General features: G+C 43.7%; 1 protein-coding gene and 1 long non-coding RNA gene across 7 annotated transcripts in view; one reads left to right on the forward strand and one right to left on the reverse strand.

Moving 5' to 3' along the window:
* LOC137333091 (collagen alpha-6(IV) chain-like) overlaps positions 1–16,310 on the forward strand; it is a 356,547-nt gene that overhangs the window by 98,133 nt on the left and 242,104 nt on the right. For all 5 annotated transcript variants that reach the window (XM_067997216.1, XM_067997215.1, XM_067997219.1 and 2 more), the window contains one exon: positions 11,867–11,950. In XM_067997216.1, the coding sequence (XP_067853317.1) occupies positions 11,867–11,950 (84 nt within the window). The remainder of the gene's footprint in view (positions 1–11,866; positions 11,951–16,310) is intronic.
* LOC137333094 (uncharacterized) lies at positions 232–15,644 on the reverse strand. Of its 2 annotated transcripts, none has more exons than XR_010965795.1 (2): positions 15,466–15,644; positions 232–769 (listed from the first exon to the last, which is right to left on the reverse strand). It is a non-coding gene; the product is annotated as an uncharacterized lncRNA (long non-coding RNA). The 2 variants fall into 2 exon arrangements; XR_010965794.1 differs by lacking the exon at positions 15,466–15,644 and adding an exon at positions 4,004–4,681.

Genomic DNA, 16,310 nt, shown 5'->3' on the forward strand with positions numbered 1-16,310 from the left:
GGGAGAAAGGGGGTGAAGAGGGAAGATGAACAATAGGCATCCAGTAACTTACCCTCCCTAGGGTCTCACCAAAGTGTCAATGGCTTCAGCTGCTCTCTTAGCAGCGTCAAGGCATATTGAAGAATGGAAGTAACTCACTAACCTTGGGAAAATTATTAGTTTATCAACCACAGCTTGCATTTTATATAGAACACTTAACATAAAAAATAGTCCTAAAACACTTGTCAGAGGCGTGAGGAAAAGCATTGCCTCTTTTATTAAATATTTTATTAAGCTCTGCATGTTGGCTTTGAATAGCTGTTAGGGTTGGCAGCAAATGCTTGTTGAAACTGTTCTTTCAGGCAGTACTAAGGTTATTTTTATTTGTGGTTTGAGTTCAATAAAGATGCTCATTTTCTCATAGTAGAATTCGCGCCTTCAGGTTATAAAGTTTATGCTGATGACATGCTGAAAGGTTTATCAAATCTAAGTAACCCAGCAGCTGAAAGACTACTGATGGCGACTTCTACTAAAGGCATAAAAACACCTCAGTAAAAACATCTTGTGATAATTAACTCTAGGGGCGTGGCACTGACACTTTAATATAGTTGGCACAGTTGAAGTGAATGTCAGCAAATGAATATCTTCAAGTAGTGGAGCTTTTTCTTTTCTTCCTCCCCACCGTTCCCATGTCCAAAAACAATCCTGGTCTGTGCGGAGTTAGCTGAAGTCATCCAGTGCAGCAGTAGGGTGTTATAATTGGCCTCAGCACTCCACAGTTGAAAACCCTCTGTAGAAAGAAAGAAATACTTGCATTTATATAGCACCTTTCACAACCTTGTGATATCACATAGCACTTTTGAAGTGTAGTCACTGTTGCAATGTAGGAAATGCAGCAGCCAATTTGCACGCAGCAAGCTCCCACAAGCAGCATTGAAATAAATGACCAGATTATCTGTTTTAGTGGTGTTGGTTGAGGGATAACTATTGGCCAGGACACCAGGAAAACTCCTTCCATTAGTGCCGTGGGATCTTTTACGCCCAGCTGAGAGTGCAGGCAAGGCCTCGGTTTAACGTTTTATCCTAAAGGCCGCACCTCCGAGAGTGCAGCACTCCCCTCAGTACTGCACTGGAGTGTCAGTCTGGATTATGTGCTCAGGTCTCTGGAGTGGAACTTGAACCTGCAACCTTCTGATTCAGAGGCGAGAGTGCTACCAACTGAGCCACAGCTGACACCTATCTAGGCTCGCACATGAAAAATGGCCACTTGGATAAGGAAGGACCTTAGTCAGTCCTTTGTGACCATACCAGCCAGTGCAGATGAAATGGGAATCTATTTCTTTCAGACACTGATCAACCTACCAAACATTTCCAGCATTTCCTAGTCATAATTCAGATTTCTAGCATTCAGAATCTTTCTTTTCCTCCCTACTGTTCACGCAGCTCTTTATTTTGTTTTGTTCTGTGGGAATTATTGAAAAAATAAATTGTTTTTAGCTGCCAAACCCTTTTTACTCAAGGCCAAGCTGCAATGTTTCCCCACGTGACTGCACTACAGTTTACAACCCTTTGGAGGAGGGGAGGAGCTGCTATATTTGGACCAAGAATTTGAGCCTGAGAGATGAGAAACACCACTGTCACCAGAGTGAGCCAGTATTGGTGTCATTCCTGGGCATCTGTTTATCAGCTATTTAGGTCTTAAAGATGTTAACAGTGAGTTGCTAAGTATGTTGCAAATATGAAATAGGAAGCAATGAAGACCATGGCACTGAATATCTGTTTCACCCCATAGAAATATCATCAAATCTTTTCTCATAAAGCCATGTGGGAATTCCTTGCTCAACTCAGTTGCTATGGCTATAGAATGATGTGTTTGTGAGGAGTGAAGAAAATGAAAACCCATGATCTAAAATTTAAGAATGATTGTTTTTGGCATTATTTTAATGGCAGTTTCTAACCTAATATCTGAACTGATTTTTTTTTGTGCTGGACACTCCATTTAAAATATTTATGTCAGACCTTAGGTTTCTGTTGCAGTGAAAGTGCGTGTTCAGCAGTTAGGGTAGAAGGTCAGCAGTGGGGTCAAATGGCGTGGGTGTAAAGGTTGTTTTGTTCTGTTTTTGGAAACTGGCGTCACGGCTGGTTGTAGAGAAAGTGCTCGCTTAACGTTTCTACAGTGAGGCAACTAGTCTGGTACCTTTATTTTTAGGCCACACATTCCCACCACCATAAAAACCTAATTTTAGATTGTTCCACGACAATCTGTTCATTAGAATGAACTGTTTGATTCTGGTGACAATATTAAATTGGGGCCACCATTTGATTAATGACCACCCTGGAAATAATCTCATGTTGCAGCATAGTTCCACTAAAAGGTGGCAATTCTGGTTTGGCCCATGCACAATAAAATGACAGTTTTACATTATTGTTTCTTTTATGAAATATATGTAAGAATTTCAATTGTTTTCTCCTTGACTACTACCTCTCCCAAAAACATAAAGGAGGAATTGAGAAGAAATTCTCTAAGGCCACGGGAAAGACAATAGGGTCGCTCTTAAGCCTCCCTACCCAGTGGGAACAATACGGACAGGGGGTTAAAATGGAAGTCGGGCAGAAGCCGCTGCGTCCCTGTACTCACCCCCCCCCCCCACCGACATTTTAACTCCCAGGTCTTTGGGGTCATAGGGGCCTCATAAATATTGAAATATTGGAGTCCGATAATGTGATTTGGACCCCAAAGACAATTTAACTCGGAGAAGTGTGTATCGCGCACAATCTCCAAGCAGCCAGCAAAAGCTGGCAGCAGGCAGCATCGGGCTGGAGAGGCCCGGGTAAATATTACATTTTTAAATTTCGGAGAGGTTCCCTGCAGCCCAGGAGGTCAACGCCATCAGATCCCAATCTGCATATTTAATGAGTGGATCCCACCGGCTTCAGACCGCTATAAATGAAGACAGTGGGATCCAGGCGTGACCTCAGCAGTAAGTCACCCGGCTGATATTGACTGGCCCATCCATTTGGTTTCCTCCCATGAAGAGAGTTAAAATTGATCCCCTTATTTATCCATTGGGAAGGTGCAGCATCCAAATACTCTTGCAACTCTGCTGCTCGTGTGGGTTTAATCTGTTGGGTCCAGACATCAGAAAAATTCCTGTCCAACATATAGGGACCGATTTTCCAACATTTCCAGCCAGTGACATGTACTCAGAAAATTGGCCCTTTATCCTCTATTTTGTTCCCTTGCCGCAGTGAAACTAGATATAGTTGTATCCATGTGACTTAACTGCACAGGTGAGGAGGCCTTTGATAACGATCAAACATGTACCTGTGTCAGAGCTAACCTCTGCCTTATCGTAAAGGTTTAGATTAACAGGGAAATCTGTTCTTTCAATAGTTGTATTACATAGATTGAAACACTAGTTTCTAACAGGGTGGTTGCAGAGGGGATCAGCACCCCTTGGATGGGGAGCTTCTGATAGATGTCCAGAGACTCCTGCTGCAAAGAGTGCATGAGCGTGCACATTGGATGAGGGGATGGTGGGTCTCGATTGTGAAATGTCGAAAGGCCTCGAGACTTTCTGCTCTGGCGCAATCACTGACAGAAGTACGATGGGGGCAGGATTTCAGCTTGCCTTGGTGCACTTGGTGAAATTTCCAGGGCCAGCCTCATTTACATTTTGTGGATGGACTCCCAGTGGTATTCCTGCAACTTGCCACTGGGCAGGTGGCACGTCGCCTTTAATGCAGAAGATAGTTTAAAAGGGCGGGCCGCGTCAAAGGATTTAAAAGCGTTTTCTAGCTCTGATGAACTGGCACGTTCTACCAATGTAGAGCTGCCCATCAATTGTCCCTCATTTGATTGATGATCTTGCTCGGGGCATTTAAATTCTTCCTTGCGTTACATTCTTCCTAGCAACACTGGATGCCTATTATGTACAGACGCACGTAATGCCTAGCATTACCACGCTGATAATGACGGAGAAAGTGATGTCTGGCATCACTCTGCCCTTTAGAATGCACTCACCTATATTTGGGCAGGCACTTCTGACATCTGCCGTCACATCCAGCTCAAAGTTCAACATACAAAAATGGACGGGGATCCGCCATAACAGGCTCTCGATTGATTTTCCATGCTCACCAACTCCTGTACCATTGGAAAAAGTGACAGAAATGCCCCGGAATATTCTGCCTTCACTGTCTATGTTCACACACGAAAAATGACAGCTTGAAATAGTTCCTGGAGAACGGCCAGCACCTACTGAGCCATAAATCAGCACCTTCAGGTGATAGGGGAAGAACTCGAGGGGAAAGAAGCTCTCATTTTGACACGTTACAGTACACTGTGGCAAGCAGGGCCTCGGAGGGTTGAAAGGGTCATGCTAGCTCCTGCCCACACCCACCCACATCTTCCGTCCATGCTGCAGCTTAGGGAAGAGTGCTGTAACAGAGCTTGATTTGTTGAATGCAGATCCACTGACAAATGGGCTGTATCCTCTTCCTCCAGATCACATTTCCTCAGCCATGCCAGACTTGATGCAGGGGCAAACGTCACCGGCATCTGCGTGTGTCAGAATTGATTGAACTGCTTGAAGTGGGATTGAGGTCAGAGAGTGCTGTTACCTCTGTAAACTGCCATCACACTGATCCCTCCCAGGAGCAGTTGAGAGTGATTTAGGGTTTCACTGGAATCACTTCCTATAGCCAAGCCCATGGTAAATGCTTTTAAAGAGACACACCTTTTAAAAGTTCTTCTTTCCAGTTTTCTCCCTCCTTTCCTGAACATGATGAATCATATTGTGGTATGGTTCTATGGATTGAGGTTTTGGGTGTTGAATATAAATAAAAACATGAGTTCTGATGAAGTTAACTTGCCTCTTTTGAGAGATGTTGATGAACCTGCTGTGTAGTTCCAGCATTGCCTGGTTTTCTTTCAGATTTCCACTGTTTTTTATTCATGGGTACATGCAGGCATCCGAAGTAACCATTCCTCATACAATAGCTCAGACAATGAGTGGAGTTGTACATTTTGCCCAGGTTGCACAGAATCAGTGAATTCAGAAAGACCCTGTGAAACTCAATGGGGTAGATTTTGTTTTTTTACAGCCTGCACGCCAAGCATTGCCTAGGGGGAGCACAGAAAGGGAAAGCTGGCGGGGTGGATTGCACGCACCTTGCAGAACCTGATGGATTTTCCTTCCATTGAAATCATAGAATCATTGAATGGTTACAGCACAGAAGGATGCCATTAGGTCCATCAAGCCCGTACTGGCTCTTTGTAAGAGCAATCCAGATAGTCCCATTCCCCCGCTCTTTCCCCGTAGCCCTGCAGATTTTTTCCCTTCAAGTATTTATCCAATTCCTTTTTGAAAGCTATGTTTGAATCTGCTTTCACCACCCTTTCAGGCAGCGCATTCCAGATCATAACCACTCACTGCGTAAAAAATTTTGTCCTCATGTCGCCTTTGGTTCTTTTGCCAATCACCTTAAGTCTTTGTTCTCTGATTCTCGACTCTTCCGCCAATGGGAACAGTTTCTCTTTATTTACTTTATCTAAACCCGTCATGATTTTGAACACTTTAATCAAATCTCCTCTCAACATTCTTTGCTCTAAGGAGAACAAACCCAGCTTTTCCAGTCTATCCTCATAACTGAAGTCCCTCATACCTGGAACCATTCTAGTAAATGTTTTCTGCACCCTCTCTAAGACCTTCACATCCTTCCTAAAGTGCGGTGCCCAGAATTGGACCCAATACTCCAGTTGTGATGTTTGCGTTCACTCCAAATTGGACACAATACTCCAAATGCATGATGTTTGCGTTCACTCCTCTTAATCTCTAAATCTAACAGCAATTCACCCATTGCTGTAGAAGAACAAATTTATTAAGACAATATATCACTGACTAACGTGAGGTAAAAATATTACATACCAGAAAGATACAGAGGCTCACATTAATACAGTTTACCTAACACTTAAAAAAAAACCTTTCTTTGAAGCTAATCATTATAGACAGGTTGCAAATTGAAAGGGAAAGCAGTCAAGCACTTAACAATCACACGTCAGAGTATAAACACATATTTTGTTTTACTTTGCTGAAGAGAAAATTCAGACATTGGTTTCCACATTGATTATAGTGACGTTATATGTTCTCAATATGGCATTTTCAGATGGTACATATAGATGTCATAGCTGTGCATGTTTATGCAGTAGTTTAACTCAGACACGAGAATGGCGGGGGTGGGGGCGGGTGGAGGGGGGCAGCATAGGCAGACATAAGAACACGGGCTATCTTACCTGTCCTACGGGTGTTTGGGGTTGGATCACTATTCCTACATTTCCATTCTCTCCCACAGTGGAGTTACAGTACTTATTTAAGATATAACTACATTTGCTTATTTGTTTATTCTTTGGTTCTTCCTCTTCAAAACATTTTTCTTAATTATTTATCGAAATATTGTCTTTCCCTTCTTTCCCACAGTGGATTTGTAGTTCCTGTTAAAGCTGCCGTGCCGCACCACGGGAGGTTTCCCCAATGCCAAATCTCTAAAGACCAAGACCCTGAACAGATGGGGGTCGTTGGCCAAGATTCCGGCTTGGCTGACTGACTTGTCTCATAGCTCAGTACTGCTTACAAACTCAATCGTGCAGACTGCCCTGCTTGTCCAACCTGGATCTAACTGGTTGTTGTTTGATTGAAATACTTACATTGATGAGATTCTCAAAATGTTTCTACTCAAATTGATATACTTTATTCCCCCCCCTCAAATTCGGCCCATATAAATATGCCAGTACCGAGTGTTTGGGGAAAATGAGAGCAATGGTAGGAGTAGGAATCATAGTATCATAGTAGGTACAACACAAGAGGAGGCCATTTGGCCCATCATGCCCATGCTGGCTCTTTGAAAGAACTATCCAGTTAGTCCCATTCCCTTGCTCTTTCCCCATAGCCCTATAATTTTTTTCCCTTCACGTATTTATCCAATTCCCTTTTGAAAGTTACTATTGAATCTGCTTCCACCACCCTTTCAGACAGTACGTTCCAGATCATTACAACTCACTGTGTAAAAAAATGTTTCCTCATGTCGCCTCTGGCTCTTTTGCCGATCACCGAAAATCTGTGTCCTCTGGTTGCAGACTCTTCTGCCACTGGAAACAGTTTCTCCTTATTTACACCATCAAAACGGTTCATGATTTGAACACCTCTTTCAAATCTCCCTTTAACTTTCTCTGTTCTAAGGAGAGCAGCTCCAGCTTCTCCAGTCTCTTCAATATGCATTGAAGATTTGGATGATGAGTCCTATTGGCCATTACGTATCAGCAGGCCTCTGCATAACTGTGAATCAGCACCAGCGGAAAACTCACAAAGTGAAGGGAATCAATCAATCTTAATGTCAGTACGATTCAGAACTGGGCATTGTGGGGGGGGGGGGGGGGAGGGGGGTGACGGAGGAGTTGTGGGGAGGTAGCTCATTTGTTAATTTGTATGTTTGCAACAAGTTTTTCCTTGTGGAAACAGTGGAGTACGCAGCCTTACACAGAGGAGGTTCTGGCGAACAACGTTGCAGATAAAATAATCTGAAGTAAACTGAGCCAATATTTCCAGGAAAATCATATTAACACCTTCTCACCAAAGTATCTCTGAATCTACAGCTGGTACACGAGAGCCCTCTTGCTGTCATCTCCAGTCTGCCAGCTCCACTTATGATATTAATGGCGCCGAGCCCTTAAAGAAGGGAAGTGCTGTTACTTGTAAGCGTCTTGCAAGCTATATTACCATGTTAGGACAGTGCAAACCATGCAATTGCACGGGGCCCTGAGTGGATCCAGTGATAAGCTAATGACTTTGGTCGACTTTATCGATGTAGGAGCCCCAAATCGAACCTTTGCACAGGGCCCCCGCAGGGCAAACACCACTCCTGATTACCCCGCTTAGAAACGGAGGAGCATTTAGCCACACTGTCAGGATTATATTTCATGCTACAAATTTATACTTCTTATTGGGAAAAAGAAACTGAAATTAAAATGCAAAATCCTTCTTGTAAAAAAAAATGTTTGTGCTGGGTTGGATGTTGGGGTAAATTTTGTGAGACAAGGCATCCAGCATAGAGTCCCCAGACTGTGAGGGTGAGTCACTGAATCAATTGTTTTAACTCCGACCCACGTTCCTGTCTAGCAAAAGAAAGAACTTGCATTTATATAGCGCCTTTCACAACCTCAGGACATCCCAAAGTGATTTACAGCCAATTAAATACTTTTGAAGTGTTGTCACTGTTGTAATGTAGGAAATGCAGCAGCCAATTTGCGCACAGCAAGGTCCCACAAACAGCAATGTGATGATGACCAGATAATCTGTTTTTTAGTGATGTTGATTGAGGGATAAATATTGGCCAGGATACTGGGGAGAACTCACCTGCTCTTCTTAGAAAGAGTGCCATGGGATCTTTTACATCCACCTGACAGGGTCTCAGTTTAACATTTCATCTGAAAGCACTCCCTCAGTACTGCACTGAGCTATCAGCCTGGATTCATATGCTCAAGTCTCTGGTGTGAGATTTGAACCTACAACCTTCTGATTCAGAGGTGAGACCACCACCAACTGAGCCATAGCTGCTCTCTGGGCAACTTGCCTTGCAACATTGACCCTGTGGTGTCTGCTTCAGGGCAGACAGCAGGCACTTCGGTCAATCATAGCAGGGCTTCAGGGCAGCTTTGCTACAACTGTTAAAATGTGTAGAGTTTTGGGAGCAGTCTTTTCCAGAACTATCTTTAGCTGAATTCCACCTCACAAGGTTCCCACTTTTCTCTTCCCTTGAAAATTTTACTCCCTTCCTCTTCAGAAGACGCTGATTTATTCTGGATTACAGTTTCACTGACTCCAGCTATCCTCCCGATACCTGGACCGAGTTGCTGCTCTTCATGTGTGAACCCAGACATTGAGTGCTGGCAGCTATTCGACCATAGTATTGTTGCTGACCCTGATCCTGTCATGACCCACATCCACATACATGTGTTTTCCACCAGGGGTCATGAGGCAGTGATGAGGAGTGGGAAACCTGGCTGTTTTTTTCCTCCTTCCTGTACTTGATGACGGTGATTGGGACCAACCGTTGCACCCCAACAGTTGCCTTGGCTGAAATTAGCCAACTCGGCATAGAAAGAGGGTTGAACCAGGACCTACTTGGTCTGTATATCTCAGCACCACAAACTCAGTACATTTACTTACTAAGCCATCAGGGAAGGGGTCAAAATCCTTTTTATTAAGAAGCAAACTATAAAAGTCTGGAAGCAAATCTACTGAAGCTACATAGACGTATTGTGTTTCTGTATCCTTCAACCAACATCACTAACACAGATTATCTGGGCATTATCTCATTGCTGTTTGTGTGAACTTGCGATGTGCAAATTGGCTGCCACATTTCCTACATTACAACTCTGGCCGCACTTCAAAAGTACTTAATTGGCTTTAAAGCGCTTTGGGACGTCCTGAGGTCATGAAGGACGCGATAGAAATGCAGGTTTTTTTTTCTTTCTTTGAGGAGTGACAGAGAGAGGACACTACCTCGCATTTGGTACTGATGTGTTGGCCATAGCTTTGGAGAAAGGTGATTTTATGCCTCTGGCTAGCAAGCTGAGGTAGGATGCCCCTCGTCCAAGATGGCCGATTGGCATTGCTTCAGTTTTAAGGTCTTGTTAGTCTCACTTTACTCCTCTTCTGAAGGTGCTGACTGATGCTCAGGTGTAGTTTCATGGGTGACTGTAGCTCTCTGATGTCTCTATTGTTATGTAGGAAAATGTGACAGCCGCAAAGAGCAAATGAATGAACAACCAGATTATCTGTTTTGGTTGAGGGAGGAATGTTGGCTGGGACACCAGGAACTCCATCAGCTGTGGGATCTATTACATCCACCTGAGCAAGCAGACAGAATCTACATGGCTCAGTTTAACATCATCTGAAAGACAGCACTCCTTCAGTACTTATATTGAAGTGTAAACTGACAATATGCGCTTAAGTACATAGTGGACCTTGAACCCACAAACGTCTGACTCATAGGCAAGAGTGCTCCCAAACTAAGCTAAGCTGACACTTCTCCAGAAAGAGCAGATGCTGGTGCAAGCCATGTGTCTACTCTCCCAGCGGCGGATGTTGCATCCTAGTGGACCGAAGAATGGGGAGGAATTAGCAACAAAAATGAAGCAATCCCGATTATGAGTTAGTTGGTCTTTGGGTGTAGCAGCAGTTGGTGCTATGATTGACCAAAGTGCCCCTTGGCTAGGGAGAATGAAGGACTGGATTAAGTTCAGGTCAAATAACCTGCCTACGCTCACTATCCGCTTTGGCACGTGAAGAATGGGCATTTGAGTCTGGCAGCAGAGGGCTCCCGGGGCACATGACACATCCCAGCATGAGGCGATGCCTTCAGGAAAAGAGGGGAGATAATCAGGGGGAAAAAGTGGTGAGGTCCTAGGAAGATGTTAATGTACTACCGAGTCACTGCCCATTGACTGCACAAGGCCTGCCTGACTCTGTTTTCGAGCAGGCCTCAAAACAGTCAATGCGACTGAAATGAGCAGGAGCTTTATTTCAGCATTTAAATCAGGGTTCTTGTAGTATTGCAACGCTATTTACATGTACCACCGGGCGAGAAATGTGCCATGCAGCCCTGCCCAGTGGTACTGAGCGCTGAGCAGTCTTAACCAGTGGACCTTAAAAGGGCTGCTGGAGGCCGATCCTGAGAGAGCTCTGTTTTCTAATAGTTTTAAGGTTTTTGTGCCCCCCCCCCCCGTTAACCTTGAACTCCCAGCTCAGTTTCGTGGAGGAGCCAACCAGCATTTGCAGCTCGCTGGCATTATGCAAGTGAGGCCCGGCCATGAAAATGGCTTGGACCTCTCACTAGTGCGATTGCTTCAGTCAAAGTTGTGCTCTACATGAAAATCGGCTCCAGATACTTAGGTAGGAAGTAAGGGTATTAAAGAAAATAAAGAAAGACTTGAATTTATATAGCACCTTTCTCAATCTCAGGACATCCCAAAGTGCTTTACAGCCAACGAAGTACTTTTGAAGTGTAGTCAACGCAGCAGCCAATTTGCACACAGTGAGCTCCCACAAACAGCAATGTGGTAATGACCAGATCATCTGTTTTTAGTGATGTTGGTTGAGGGATAAATATTGGCCACGACCCAGGCGAGAACTTCCCTGCTCTTCTTCGAAATAGTGCCATGGGATCTTTAACATCCACCTGAGAGGGCAGACGGGGCCTCGGTTTATGGAAAAAAGGTGGGGAATTAGGATTAAAAAGATAAAGAGCTGCTGTATCCAATAATATGGTGTTGTAGACCTGACCGGCCAAATGATCTACTCCATTTATTATTTTCCTATGTAGGTTCAGTCCCTCATCTGTGCTGAGTTAGCTGGTTTCATTTGGAGTATTGGTAAGGGTGCTACAATTGGCTTCAATGAAGCTTGGCAAAGAGAGGAAAAAATTCAGCTCATGTTTTCTGCTCTGATTACTATCCATATTATACCCTGCGTGAAAGTCCGCGTGTACAAATATAAGTTGAAGACAGCATCAGACCTCTACCATGGTAGTTCACTTTCTAGCAGGGCTTACTGGACAACCAGCTGGAGGATACCTTGTCTAACCTTTTTTGCTTCCTAGCCTAATTGTAACCCTTACTGCCAATGCAGCTCGATCAATTAATTCAGCACAGACCTGTCATCAAACGTGAGGCTTTCTGATCTTTATGGCTCATACCATACCATGCAATGCATTTACCAACTGAACCCTCAGGAGACCATGTTAGAAATGTTAGTTTGCAACATGAATTTTTAAAAAAAAACATTGTTTTCCAGCACCAAATGTTGACAGATATCTTGTTTTGCTTTTGCAGGGGGTTAAGAATTTCTACTTCGGGCCATGTGAGGGTCGAGACTGCAGTGGAGGTTGTAAATGTTTCCCAGAGAAAGGGTCACGGGTGAGTGAGAAACATTCAGATATTTTTTATTGGTTTCTGTTTTCATGAATGCCCAGATTGGGCAGGGCCGGCCATAACTTCAGTTTGATCAAAAGGCGGCCCAGATTTCAACCTTCATGACAAGGTCAGACTTCAAACTGGTCAGAGCAAAACCGCTTCAGGAAAGAGCCCTGATTTGAGCGTGGACGGCTGGCCGGGAAATGGTCCTGACATCAGCCTGGTTAGCACAACCCTGACTTCAGCCTGGTTAGGACGGGGCCTCAACTTCAGATTGGTAAACTAATGTTTAGTGTTGTGATAAAGCATCTCTGTTCTTGTGTTCTATCCCAAGCATGCATGCCAATCTACAAAACTCTGAAAAGCTTCGAAAAGATTCGAAAGAGCTGTGGAAAGTAGCCCCAAAAAACAACATTCAATTGAATAAAGCCCTAAGACCAAGGCCAGTACTTCAAAATGACCGATAAAGTTAAATTCTCATTATTACATTGGATTTCAAGATTTTTGTTGATGTTTGTTTTTCTGTGAAAATTGGAACTCAATGGCTCACAAAGGACATATCCAGGTCACCACATTTACTACTGGAATTCTTGTAAAGCTCCTTGCGCTGATGGTGAACTTTTGGTACTTCACTGTCGTACGTGACAATCCAGTTTGAAAATCCTGGCAGAATCCCAATCATACCATTTCCACCTGAGATACATAGTCAATAATCATAGATTGTGAGTGACTCGCTATATTGGTACTTCTAAACACCAATCTTGGTTAAAAGTATACCACTCCTTTGATGATTGGACACATGGTGCCAAAATTCTGATCCAGCCCTGGACACATTTCGGGGGCACAATATTGAAATGTGCTGACAGCACAAGTAAGAAGTTTGGCAAACAACGAGGAGGATTGCAACAGATTTCAGGAGGACATAGAAAGATTAGTGGAATGGGCAGGTAGATGTAAGATACAATTTAATGTGGATAAGTGTGAGATAATATATTGCGGGAAGGGGGCATAACCTTAAAATTAGAGCTAGGCTGTTCAGGGGCGATGTTTTGATGCACAAGTAAAAAGTCATTAGTTGGCGGAGGAAATGCAAAGGGCAGAGACTTTTTTAAAGAACGTAAACGGTGACTGGGGAGAGGATACAAAGAATCTAGCACTAGTCCGCAGGAGATGGGCACCTTCCTGATAAGCTATTTTTATTGCTTGTGAACTTATGAATCCCTGGAGCATAGGCCTCACTTCATTACCAGAAATCTTCAGGATGCCGATTAGGAGCATGAGCATTTTCACCCTCCTTAACACCGTGACATTGGGGCCTATTGTAAGCCTGCTACTCCTGTTCTTGACTGAGATCATCTAACTCAGTGCAGACCAAGGAGTGACCTGTGAGCTTCTAGCTCTGTGTGGCAAAGTAATGCACTGGATGGTGTATTTTTTCACTGAGCTATCCGGGTGCCCCTGTAAACAATCTTCTGAGAATGAAAGGTGCCGGTCAAACAGCTACACCAGTCATACTGAAAGCTGGAGCCTTTGGCAAACAGTATGCTTCCCTTATTAGACCAGCAATTGTTCACTTCAGGCACTGATAAATAAAACAGTTGGGACAAAGTAGCCTCAAAAAGAAAAGGAAGTGGGAGTGACAAACTTCCTGAGTTAAAACAGATAAACAGAAATCTTTACTTGAAGGGTGTTGTCAAAATTCACCACTGATGTCTACCACATGCAGCAGTGTGGAATCCTGCAACTACGTGGCCTGAAGTGACACTGTGGGATTTGGACAATGTCCTATCATATTCCCCGTTTTGGCATGATTGTTTGCATTGGCATTGGGATTGTTATCCTTGAAATTTTTAGCTCCAGCGATAACTTTTTGTCATAGTGCTGTGCAGGGTTTCAGCATTGGTGCTGGGAAGCCAGCTGTACTTTGAAGAACCTGCTCGGAGACAGGCTATGTCAGATCGAATAAATTAAAGCTAAGGGAATCTCTCCTCCTCTTATAGGCACTGAGTTGAATTAATATTAAAACATACTGGAGTTAATGATACACTAACTTATTCTTCATGCATATTCCTGATCTTGACTATAACGTACAGAGGAAGTGCCAAGCAGAGGCCAAGTGCTTCTCGTCAATTGGGAGTGCATCTGACTCCATTTCACCTAAGCACGTCCCAGTTGCTGTTTACTGAACATTATGGGCCATAAATTTTCTATGGCAGGGCATCTAATGGTGGAAAAGTAAAAAAATCAAAAATTTCAAATTTGTTGTTTTTAAAATCTCCAACAATTAAAACCTGAAGGAATGAGATTCCACACTTGTAATAGTTAATTTTCAGTGCCAGAGAGGTTGACTGGCAGTAATTTACACTTATCACATCGTTAAAAAGGTACTTAGACTGAAATGGACAAGACTTAACTTTCTGCGGTGAGTTTAGTTCATGTCTACTGCGCATATACAGGAACTTCACACCGCTCAATGCATTTCATTGGTGAGGCAGACAGCGAGATGCCGTTTTCACAAAGCTAACGGCGGAGTGATGCATCTCGGACAGCAACCTTTGAATTTCCGCGTTTAACCGCGCATCTGCCCCCGCCTGAAGTTGCCGTAACATTTGCGCATAAATAATAGAGACCGCCATTGGCTTCACCGCTATTTTGACAGAAAAATCTGGCCCAATGAGTAAATTGCAAAGGACAGGTAACCTTCCCATTTAAAGCCAGGCAACGGTCCAGGAAGCGCCATGTGGAGAAATGTGCAAAGAGGAACTGAGAGACAGCAGAACACCAATAAGAAAATGCAGTCTTGAAACTGAGCCATACAGACCAGGTTAGGTTCCTGTTCTAGGTTCATAGAATCATAGAATCTTACAGCACAGAAGGACATTCGACCCATCGTACCTGTGCCGGCTCTTTGAAAGAGCTACCAATTAGTACCACTCCCCTGCTCTTTCCCCATAGCCCTGCAAAATTTCCTTTTTAAATACATATCCAACTCCCTTTTGAAAGTTACTATTGAATCTGCTTTCTCCACCCTTTCAGGCAGTGCATTCCAGATCATAACAATATACTGCACAAAAAAAATTCTCCTCATCTCCCCCTTGGTTCTTTTGCCAGTTATCTTAAATCTGTGCCTCTGGTTAATGACCCTTCTGCCAGTGGAAACAGTTTCTTCTTATCTACTCTATCAAAGCTACTCCATATAAAAAATTAGCTGATTTCAACCAGCGTGATAGTAGGCACAGCAGCCTCTGTGCTGGCGGGTTCTTGTTCATCACTTGTGATCCCTGCTGGAACGTGAGAGTGTGTGGATGTTAGGTGAGGGTTGCCTCAGACTCCGCTGTGGTACCCTTTTGATGAAATAGCCTACTTACTCTCACTGTTTAGGCTCACACATGAACAATGGCCATTTGGAGGCACAGTGACATTGAGCATCAGCAGAATTACAGCCAACCAAGAGTTATCGTCTTTGAGTAGAGGCAGATTTATATTATAAAACTAAAATTAAAAATGCAGATACTCACCTCTCTGATGATAGAGGGTGTCCAAACCTTGTCACTAGAAGTAAAATTCATTCTCAACATGTGACTGCCCCCACCCCTCCAGTTATAAAACCAGCTGCAGTAATGCCAAGATGATGCTGGTATAGCTCAGTTCCGGCCTCCGAATATGAGGTATGCCATCTACACGTATAGCTCTAAATCCTCACCTTGTGCTTGTTGCACGGTTGCAGACTGACCTATCCTGGTTACTAGTCATTTAAATTTCTTTTCAAAATTCAACCTTTTTCCGTTCTGCGAATCATGCTTCACTCCCCCCTTCCAGAATAAAGCTCGCTGAACCTCTAAGTGCGAACGTCAGTAAATAACAGTGGTAATGCATGGGCAGTTGAATTTGTTCAGTGAATAAGGTCAGCTTTTACTGCTGACCTTAGATGATGCTGCAGTTATCAGACCAAAACCAATGCAGCCTGGCCCAGCAGGTTTTGTGACTTTAATTAACCTCGGGCTGATCCTATGTTCTCGTGACAGCGATGGCTCATTCAAAAATGTTTGCCCTATCAACTTTTAATGGCACTTTCTGTGCCTACCATGGTAACCACGGGTAACAGGAAATCAGTACTCGATTCCAAAGAAGCTGAGTAAAGGTAGCCACATGCAAGGAAGGTATTAGGCTCATAAATTCCATATTCCCACTTGAGTTGGGGGGAGTAGTACCAAAAAAATAACATCACAGGACTCTTTAAGGCCCTGTAATTAGAATGAGGGCACTTTAAAGGAGCAATTCCATGAGCTTATGTTTCCAGCAGAGAGCTGCACTTGCAAGCATTGTGGGTCAGAGATTTGGCCGTACGATGTTGTAGCCCTAC

Source organism: Heptranchias perlo, chromosome 15 (assembly GCF_035084215.1).
Source record: "Heptranchias perlo isolate sHepPer1 chromosome 15, sHepPer1.hap1, whole genome shotgun sequence".
In the NCBI taxonomy this organism is placed as follows: Eukaryota; Metazoa; Chordata; class Chondrichthyes; order Hexanchiformes; family Hexanchidae; genus Heptranchias; species Heptranchias perlo.